General features: G+C 57.2%; 2 protein-coding genes across 4 annotated transcripts; one reads left to right on the forward strand and one right to left on the reverse strand.

Annotated features, from left to right (window-relative positions):
• The first annotated feature begins 1,589 nt into the window (after positions 1-1,589).
• ARHGEF39 (Rho guanine nucleotide exchange factor 39) lies at positions 1,590-4,769 on the forward strand. 3 transcript variants are annotated; one of them, XM_062207988.1, is made up of 9 exons: positions 1,590-1,734; positions 1,832-1,926; positions 2,137-2,257; positions 2,469-2,587; positions 3,136-3,206; positions 3,434-3,562; positions 3,719-3,948; positions 4,167-4,255; positions 4,374-4,769. In XM_062207988.1, exons 1-9 carry the CDS (start codon positions 1,597-1,599, stop codon positions 4,504-4,506), a joined length of 1,125 nt encoding a protein of 374 aa, XP_062063972.1. In that variant the 5' UTR covers positions 1,590-1,596; the 3' UTR covers positions 4,507-4,769. The 3 variants fall into 3 exon arrangements, with proteins under 3 accessions (XP_062063972.1, XP_062063973.1, XP_062063974.1); XM_062207989.1 differs by having other exon boundaries at positions 4,390-4,500; XM_062207990.1 differs by having other exon boundaries at positions 4,393-4,500.
• Positions 4,770-5,030: 261 nt separating this feature from the next.
• Positions 5,031-7,457, reverse strand: CCDC107 (coiled-coil domain containing 107). Its single transcript, XM_062207991.1, has 6 exons — positions 7,302-7,457; positions 7,061-7,212; positions 5,753-5,813; positions 5,573-5,663; positions 5,340-5,479; positions 5,031-5,253 (listed from the first exon to the last, which is right to left on the reverse strand). Exons 1-6 carry the CDS (start codon positions 7,405-7,407, stop codon positions 5,051-5,053), a joined length of 753 nt encoding a protein of 250 aa, XP_062063975.1. The 5' UTR covers positions 7,408-7,457; the 3' UTR covers positions 5,031-5,050.
• Positions 7,458-9,408: the final 1,951 nt, after the last annotated feature.

The raw sequence follows: 9,408 nt of genomic DNA on the forward strand, positions 1-9,408 counted from the left end.
CATCACCTGCTGCCTGCTAAGGTGTCCATTACCAGGAAGCTGGGATTGGGAGTGCAATCAAACCTCGAACCCCGGCACTCCGGTGTGAGATGCAGGTGTCTTAAGCTGATGGGCCAAATGCCTGTCCCACAACACTTGCAGCGCTTCCACATTCTTCCTGCCAGTGGCTGTACCGTGACTTCCTAACCAGTGCTCCATCACTGAACACTTAGGTGGGCTCCTTTTCTGCTGTTACAAACAACATTGTTCCAGACACCTTGGCACATTTGTTTTTGTCCACAAATCTATTTAGGACACATTCCTAGAAATGGAATTGCTAGGTCAAAAGAACAGGCAAGCTATGTTTTAAGATTTCTGATACATTTTTTAAAAATGGCATTGCCAGTTTACCTTCAAGGCTACTGCCAATTCTTCAAAAGGCATAAGTAAGGGGAATCAGGTATTCCTCCCTCCCTCCCTCCCTCCCTCCCTCCCTCCCTCCCTCCCTCCTTCCTTCCTTCCAAGATTTTATGTATTTTATTTGAGAGGTAGAGTTACAGACAGTGAGAGAGAGAGAGACAGAGAGAAAGGTCTTCCTTCCGTTGGTTTACTCCCTAGATGGCCGCAATGGCCGGAGCTGTGCCAATCTGAAGCCTGGAGCCAGGTACTTCTTCCTGGTCTCCCATATGGGTGCAGGGGCCCAAGGACTTGGGCCATCCTCCACTGCCCTCCCAGGCTATAGCAGAGCTGGCCTGGAAGTGGAGCAGCTGGGACTAGAACCGGCGCCTATATGGGATGCCAGTGCTGCAGGCAGAGGATTTACCTACTGTGCCACAGCACCAGCCCCCCATTTTATTATTTTTTTTCAATTTACTTATTTTCATATATTTGTGGATTTCTGAACAGAGTCAAAGATCTTCCATCCCAAATACCACTCCCCAAATGTTCACTCCCCAAATGCCAGCAATATCCAGGGCTGAGCCAGGTAGAAGCCAGCAGCCAGAAAGACAATCCCACTCTCCCATGTGGGTTACAGGGCCCCAGGTGCTTGAGCTGTCTCCTGCTGCCCTCAGGGTGCATTAGCTGGAAGCTAGAACTGGAAGAGGAGCCCGGACTCTGATACAGGATGTGGGACTCCCAAGCATAACCACCGCACCAAACTGCCGTGCCAAACGTACGGTGTATTTTTGATCAAGCACAAGCCCACCAATCAACTGAAAGCTTTTGGCTTTGGCCAGAATTGCAGCAAACCGGAATCCCCACGTTAATATGAACACCTGCTATCAGGTTGGGGATCAGTATGGAACTAGAAAACTAGTTGGTAACCTTAAACCTACAAACGGTTGTCCAGGGGTGGGAAGGCCTCTTGTAACCATGGCCCGAGGCTGTATGTACGGTCATTGTTCCCTGCCCCCGCACCCCCAGGTCCACGCTGCTGCCCCGCCGGGGCCGTGGCCCTGCAGCGCCGCCCTCACGGTGGGGCAGGGAAGAGGCAGCTGCCGGAGCGCGCGGGGAGGCCGGGCCGCCGCGCATGCTCCGTCCAGCGCGCTCCCCGGCCCCGCCCCGCCCCGCCCCGCCGGCGGTTGGGATTTGAATCTCCGGCGCGCCGCGGCCGGCATGGAGACCCCTGGTGCCAGCGCGCGGTGCCCGCTGCAAGAGCAGCGTGCCCGCTGGGAGCGGAAACGCGCCTGCACCGCTCGAGAGCTGCTGGAGACCGAGCGGCGCTACCAGGAGCAGCTGGGGCTGGTGGCCACGGTGCGGGCCGGGGACCCTCGGGGTGCGGCGGGGCTCGCGGCGGCTGTCTGCGCCTCTGTCCCCCGGACTCAGACACCCCCTGTTCTCTGCTCCGCAGTACTTCCTGGGGATCCTGAGAGCCAAAGGGACCCTGCGGCCGCCAGAGCGCCAGGCCCTGTTCGGGCCCTGGGAGCTCATCCACGGCGCCAGCCAGTGAGTAGCAGGGGCGGAGTGTCCTGCCGTCCGGCCCGAGACCCCGGGGTTCGTGGCGGCGGGCGGCTCGCCAGCTGTCTCACCTGCGGCCTTGGCCTTGGCGCGTTGCCTCGACCTGCCTGTGGCTCCATTTGTAAGACGGTGTAATTGCGCTACCTCGGGGCTGGGTTAGCGCATTAAATGACGGGGTGCTTGTCCTTGCCCACACAGAGAGCTGCTTCCGTACCTGGAAGGAGGACAGTGGGGACAGGGCCTGGAGGGCTTCTGCCCCCACCTGGAGCTCTACACCCAATTTGCTGCCAACGCAGAGAGGTCCAGGGCCACCCTGCAGGTAACCTGGGGATGACTCAAATCCTTGCCCTCTGGCCCCTACAATGCTCCTTCGTCTGGGGCCCCAGCTTCCCGTATTTCCTGCACTTACGGAGCGCTCTGGGCGCCCAGCTCTGTGCTTTGGTCTGGGCGGGCACTCGGGGTTTCAGGAGCACACAGCAGTCCAGGGCGTGGCTTCCCTCCCTGCTGCCAGCTCTCTGCCCTTCCTCCAGGAGCAACTGAAGAAGAACAGACGGTTCCGGAGGTTTGTGAGGCTTCAGGAAGGGCGCCCCGAGTTTGGGGGCCTTCAGCTCCCAGACCTGCTCTCTCTGCCCCTGCAGCGGCTCCAGCAGTGAGTTCTGGTCCCTTGACCCAAACCAGTGTGGCTGACTGCTGCCCTCCGCCTCATGGGATGCCCGGGCATCTGCCCATACCCTCACCTCTCCCCACAGTGCCGCTAGGAGGCTTTTTGTAGGAAAAGATTGAGCCCAGTGGAGTCCCCAGGGTCTGCAGCCTCAAGACCTGGCTGGGACTGTGGGACTACAGTTACAGTGAGGGCGGCTGGTCTAGGGCCCGAGAGGGAGAGCGGAAAGCTGAGAGGAAGGGCCAGCCCAGCTTAGCACCTGTGTCCCTGGGGATGAGACAGGAGCTCACCGTCAGGTCTTCAGCATCCTCCTCGGGTGAGCTTCTCTCTGACCTAGCCTCCTGAACGAGTCTGCAATTGTTCTCAGCGTGGGATGGAAGAGGGCCGTGGGGGTGAGCCCAGGAGTCCCAGATGAAGGAGGGGCACCCTGGCCTTGCAGCTGAGGTGTGCCTACGTAGGGAGTAATGTGCGTATCGGCAGAGGGGGTTTTGCCCGGCTCTGCTTCCCCTCATAGATCTCCCACTGTTCAATTCCAGGTATGAGAATCTCGTTGTTGCCCTGGCGGAAAACACAGGTCCCAACAGCCCTGACCACCAACAGCTCACTCGTAGGTGCCTGCTGCGCGGCCGCCCGGGCAGGAAGCTGCCTCTTGTGTCCCTTTCTGGGGCTGATGGCCAACGATGTGGGATTAGCCCCTGTCCTCCGCTCACATGCATGCCGAGCCCTGCTGCCTGGCCTTTTCTTAAGGAAGTTAGACCCTGCGCCCCTCCAGAGCAGCCTGCCTTTTGCCACCACCACCGTGGTGTTGGGAATGAGGTGGGGATGTTGTTCCAGGGGCTGCGCGGCTGGTAAGTGAGACTGCCCAGAGAGTCCACAGCATTGGGCAGAGACAGAAGAATGACCAGCACCTCCGGCGTGTTCAGGCCCTGCTCGGCGGGCGCCAGGCAAAGGGCCTCACTTCAGGTAGTCTGCGTGCTTGCCCCTCAAATCCCAACTCCTCCTTTCTTACGCTCCCCTCTTCTCTGTAGAGCCCCCACTTAGCCCCACCTAATGCTCAGCCTACCTTCAGCTCCCATGGATCCTGGAGCTGCAACAGAATAGCTGCTCTCCCACCCCCAGGACGCTGGTTCCTGCGCCAGGGCTGGCTGCTGGTGGTGCCTCCCCGGGGGGAGCCTCGTGCCCGCATGTTCTTCCTCTTCTCCGATGCCCTCCTCATGGCCAAGCCTCGCCCCGCATTGCACCTGCTGCACAGCGGCACCTTTGCCTGCAGAGCCCTCTACCCCATGGCCCAGTGTCGACTCTGCAGGGTCTTCGGCCACTCAGGAGGCCCTTGTGGTGGACTGCTCAGTGTAAGTAATAGTGGGGGACCCCAGGCCTACACCTGCCTCACGCATTTATGGGCCAGTGGATCTCTGCAGCCTGGGGCCCTTTTCTCGGGAATGGGGCTTGGGCTTCACACTTGATGCTCACCTCATGCCTGAATTAACCTCCATGGAAGCAGCCAGGGCTGCAGCTTTGGCCTGGATCTTCCTGGGTCAAGCACTAAGAAGTGGTCCCTCTTCCTTAGTTGTCCTTCCCCCATGAGAAGCTACTGCTCATGTCCACAGACCAGGAGGAGCTGTCACGCTGGTACCACAGTCTGACCTTGGCCATCAGGTAAGCCGAGTGGTAGGCAGAGTGCTGTGATGAGGCCCACGGGTTGGAAGTGAGCGGTTCTGGTCCTGCTCAGCGCTCCTCCCCTATCCTCAGCGCTGCCTGCGATTCTGCTGAATAGCAGCTTCTCTCCACAGCAGCCAGAAGAACTAGAGGGATCGTACAAATTCCGGAACTTGGGACTCTTCCGGCCAGCTCAGAGCCAGCGGTACGATGTAATCTTCAGCGCTGAACAAGGATTCTTCGTGGTTTGACAAGGGTCGTTTTGTGTTTGCCTGGGACCAACACTACTCTGGGTCATTTGACCAGCTCTTAGGAACCCAGAAAACCAGGTCTGGCCTGGCTGAACCTCCGCCGACCCAGACCCGTCTACGTGGATGAGGGGATTTGGGAGCGATAAGCTGTGTGCTGTCTGTGGTTGCGTACTCAAAGGTGCAGCTTTGTAAACACGGCTATTTTTTACATTATGTATTAATTTCTATAATTTATTTTAATAAAGTTTTTTTTTTTTTTTCCCTTGGGGGGCAAGGCCTTACTGTCTCAGTGTTGCTGAAAGAAAAGGGATTTTGTGCTTTGAAGGCTGGCTTGCTGGTGGCCTCAGGATTCCGAGGGAAAGAACTGGAGCTTCCTCTATCTTCCCTGCTCTCACTCTGGAAGGTGGCCTCTTTCTCTTTCTGTCCTAATAAGGGAAGCTTTTCAAGGCCCGGCTGTCCGTGGGCACCTAGTATGGGTGTGTGTACAACCAGCTGGGATGGAAAAAGCTCACAGGAACCTTCGGTCACAAGCACAGACTTTGTTTTAGCAGACCCCTGGCGCTCCTTCCCGGCTGGGGCCGCGACCTGGGCCGTTGGCCGCAGCCTTGCTGCGTCTTCTTAGCCCATGCGCCACTTCCTGGGAAGTAGCTCGGTCCCATGTCTCTGTGGGGTGGCCCCAGGTCTGACTGTCAGCCTCTTCCTGGTCGTCTTCCACATATAAGTCCTCAGGAAAGAGTGTGCTGGCCTCTGGGTGGGAGGGAGCAAGGTAAGAAAGGGCAGGTGTCAGTTTCATAGCGAGTTCTGTTTGCGCCTCCACCAGACTCAACACTCACCTCCCAACCTGGTTCTGCCTGGTTCTAGAAGCCCCTTGTCTGGCTTGTTCTTGTCTGGCTTGTTCTCCTGTAGCAGCTGGTGGAAGGTCTGTAGCTTCGTGCTGAGAAGCTCCTGCTGGGCTCCCGCCAGAGCAGTCACACTGCAGAAGTGTGCGCTTAAGGGCTGCCCCGCCGACACCCCCCCCCCCCCGCTCCTCCCACCTGCCACGAGGTCACAGGGTCACTGCTCTCACCGCTCAAAAAGGGGGTCCAGCTGGGCCATCAGGTGATTCAGGTGCTGCTCCGTCTGGGCCAGCTGCTGTGTCAGCTGGGCCAGCTGCTGCTCTGTGGGCGGGGTAGGAAGGGGGCAGTGGCTGCTTGTTTTCTGGGCTCCCGTCTCCCCCAGCCTGCACAGCCTTGGCTGCCGAGCCTACCTGACTGCAATGCTTCCTTCTTGCTGGCCTCTTCCTGCAGAACTGCAGCCTCGTCTTTCCTCTGTCGTGGAGAAAGGAAGGGCAAATCTGCAGCCGCAGGGTTCTGCCCCACCACTTCCGCCCCCAAACCAGCAAGGAGAGGGGCGGCGTTTGCGGGACAGCAACCTACTGACTTTTCATTTCAAAGCACCCATCTCTACTAATCCCGCCTGTCACCCAGGACATGAAGCACCTTGTCCAGTGGTTACCCAGGATGCAGAGAGACCTCCAGGAGTGGGCAAATCTCCGGTCTGACAAAATTCAAACCCAAAGCCATTCTTTGTCCCAGTGTCTTCTATCCGTGATGCTTCCTGGCACCCTAAATAACGCCTGTCTTTTCCAGTATGCTAGCCTGCCAGGAAATCTGAAGGCGGCAGGCACACGCCTCCACCTGCTTCCCCAGTCTTCTCAGTTACTGCTCATTTCGCACAGTCTCTGGTTGCTTTACTGAACATGCAGTGCACTTAAAAGAATCAATTCCCCAGGAGCGTCTGGCCGGCAGATACGGCGCGATACCTTGTTCCTAGCACTGATCTGGGCTGTCACACATCACACAGTGAAGCTGTTCGCTAACGGGGATGCCCAAGTCTCTTTCATAGGCACTGCTGCCAAATGATGTTTCTTCCAGGCTGCACTTGGGTCCCAGAATAGAATGTATTAATCTAGGCTTGTTAAATCCCATCATTAAATTCAGTCCTTCCTCCTCGCCTGCCGAGTCGACTCGGGATCATCCTTAGCTGTCTCTTCTAGTTCTGTATTATCTCCAGATGGATTCGGCTTTCCATTTTCTAGTGCAAGTAAGTAATACCGTCAGGAAAAAAGAGACTGCCCTGGGAGGTACTACTTTCCACTTCAACAGCTTCTAGCCACCAAAATGTATTGTCAGCTCACATTTCAGGGCCTCCTTCCCAGGGAGAACATGAGATTGACTGGTGTCTGGAACTCTAGAGACACCGTAGCTATGGCAGTCCAAGGCGTCTGCCAAGGCTGGAACCACACCAGGAGCTGGCCGGGTTCAGGCCCCAGCTCCATCCGTGACCAGCTCCGGATAGCAAGGGATGCCTCTGCAGTGGACTGTGGGAGGGTCAGGCGGGATATGCATTATTTATTTGCAATTCACCATGTGCCCCTCACACCCACTACCTCGCTGGACCCTCCAAATAACCCCGCGATGCTGAAATGCCAAGGAACCACCGTCTTTGGGGGACAGACTGGAAGCTGTGTGAAGTTCTCGGTACCGCAGCGCCCCCACCCTCGGCCGTCCCGCACCTGCAAACACTTGTACAACACAAAAGCCACGACGGCCGCGGTGTACAACAGCCCCAAGGGCAGCGCCTCGGCCCGGGCCCGCTCGCGCTGGTCCTTGGGCGACGGCCGCCGCCGGGGTTCCGCGGCCCCCGAGCCGCCGCGCGCGGGAGCCCCTGCGGAGGAAAGGCAGACGCGGGTCAGCGGAGCTGGCGCTTGGCCCCCGGGGAGTCTTCAGCCTCCCTCTGGCTGCCCTCGCTGGTACCTGGGTGTGCCTGGACGTCGGGGCCGGGGCGATCTCCGAGGACCCCGGGCAGTGCGGACACAAGCAGCAACCCCAGCACGCCCGGGAGCGAGACCGCGCGGGCCATAGCACACCGACGAGGAAGGCCGGAGCGCCAGCGCGCCGCCGCCCCGACCTCCGCCGCCGGCCGCAGTGCGCACGCGCGCGCGCGCACTTGCCCCGGGGCTCCTCGGCAGGCCACGCCCATTCCGTATGGGCCAGCGCTGGAGCTTATTTGCATAAGGAAGAGTCAGTCTGGCTTTCCTAACTCAGCTCTTTTCTTATCTGTTTGATGTTCTGTTAACGCCTCAGAAACCTACAGTCTTATAAAATTATGTCCAAAAATGTGGTTGGTTTTTAGTATTTCTCAGCACCAACTTCCTCGCCCTAACTGATAGATGAAGTGCTTGGCGGACCTATAAATGTACATCGCCTTGCGCATGTGGCTGCGGTTCGTGCTGAAGGCCTGTTTCCTAGGCTACGTACGAGGGACTCGTTCCTTACCTTCCGCCTAGGGGAAAGTCCCCGGACCACGGGCAGAGAGTGCCGCGTGCGCAGGCACGTTAGACTACCCCGCGTCCCACCGATAGCCCGCCAAGAAGCGAACCTGCCGGGCGGCGGCAGAGCCGAGCGGCGTGGTGCGGGGCGTCCTCCGTCAGCTCTCCTAGTTACGCAGGCAGCGCGCCAGGGCGCGCCAACCGCACGGGGCTCATTCTCAGCACGGCTGCTTTTTGCAGAGAGCGCTGGCGAGCCCCTGACTTCGGGCAGCACGGCCCCGGGCTCCCTCCGGCGTGTTCTCGTCGGCCCCAGCCCTTAACCCTACCCAGCATTTCTTACTCAGAGAAACTGTTTCACTTGTTTCTTCAATACCACTAGACTTTAAGTTCCATGACAGTAGGGGGCCGCCGACGTGGGTGTTGAATGGAATTAGTGCAAGTTCCAGACTGCCCAATAGGAAACTGTCATTACACTGTTAGAAAGCCCGGAGAAGCGAGGAGTCAGGGAGGTTACCGAAGCTATTAATCAGGAGAAGCAGGGCAGAAATCCAGCCCGTCTCCGCTTCTCTCCACACTGCTGCTTCCGCAGCCTGCCCCCTCCTTATCTGTCCCAGACTGGTGGCCTTCCCTCTGTTCCACATTATTATTTATTTATTTATTTATTTAGTTGAAAGGCAGAGCTACAACCAGATTTGTCAATCCATACTCATTAATGATGCAAGAATATTTTTTAAACTTCATTTCAGAAAGTTTCTCCCACATAAAATAACAAATATACAAATAGTAAGAAAAGCCTTAACTATAAGGGTAAGTTCTGCAAAGAGTCATAAAATTCTCATTCCACAATAGATTCCAAAACATTTAAATCTAAATAAAAACTCCAAGTGGTTACCTAGAATGACAGAATTAAAGTTAACTCAAGTTTAATTTTATCCACTTCACAATCACTGTGCTATCATTATTTATTTTAAACCTGCTGCTTGAATGCTGAGATAAGCGCTTGTTCTGAGGTTGGAGACAGAAAGCATGGCCAGGGGCTGGTGCTGTTGTGCAGTGGGTGCGGCTATCGCCAGCATCCCACGTGGGCGCCGGTTCAGGTCCTGGTGCTCCACTTCCTTTTTTTTTTTTTTTTTTTTTTTGACAGGCAGAGTGGACAGTGAGAGAGAGACAGAGAGAAAGGTCTTCCTTTTTGCCGTTGGTTCACCCTCCAATGGCCGCTGCGGCCGGCGCATCTCGCTGATCCAAAGCCAGGAGCCAGATGCTTCTCCTGGTCTCCCATGCAGGTGCAGGGCCCAAGGACTTGGGCCATCCTCCACTGCCTTCCCGGGCCATAGCAGAGAGCTGGCCTGGAAGAGGGCAACTGGGATAGAATCCGGCCGGCGCCCCAACCGGGACTAGAACCCGTTGTGCCGGTGCCGCAAGGCGGAGGATTAGCCTGTTAAGCCGGCCGCGGCCGTGCTCCACTTCCAATCCAGCTCTTTGCTATGGCAAAGAAGCAGTAGAAGATGGTCCAAGTCCTTGAGCCCTTGCACCTGTATGGGAGACCTGGAGGAAGCTCCTGGCTCCTGGCTTCGGATCGCTGTGACTCTGGC

Source organism: Lepus europaeus, chromosome 12 (assembly GCF_033115175.1).
Source record: "Lepus europaeus isolate LE1 chromosome 12, mLepTim1.pri, whole genome shotgun sequence".
Lineage (NCBI taxonomy): Eukaryota > Metazoa > Chordata > Mammalia > Lagomorpha > Leporidae > Lepus > Lepus europaeus.

Coding starts and splice junctions, on each gene's coding strand:
- ARHGEF39 (XM_062207988.1), top strand. CDS start 1,597: ATGGAGACCCCTGGTGCCAGCGCGCGGTGCCCGCTGCAAGAGCAGCGT. Junction 3,949..4,166: donor CTTGTGGTGGACTGCTCAGT/GTAAGTAATAGT, acceptor CCTCTTCCTTAG/TTGTCCTTCCCCCATGAGAA. Junction 4,256..4,373: donor AGTCTGACCTTGGCCATCAG/GTAAGCCGAGTG, acceptor TCTGCTGAATAG/CAGCTTCTCTCCACAGCAGC.
- CCDC107 (XM_062207991.1), bottom strand. CDS start 7,407: ATGGCCCGCGCGGTCTCGCTCCCGGGCGTGCTGGGGTTGCTGCTTGTG. Junction 7,213..7,301: donor CGACGTCCAGGCACACCCAG/GTACCAGCGAGG, acceptor TTTCCTCCGCAG/GGGCTCCCGCGCGCGGCGGC. Junction 5,480..5,572: donor CTGGACCCCCTTTTTGAGCG/GTGAGAGCAGTG, acceptor ACACTTCTGCAG/TGTGACTGCTCTGGCGGGAG.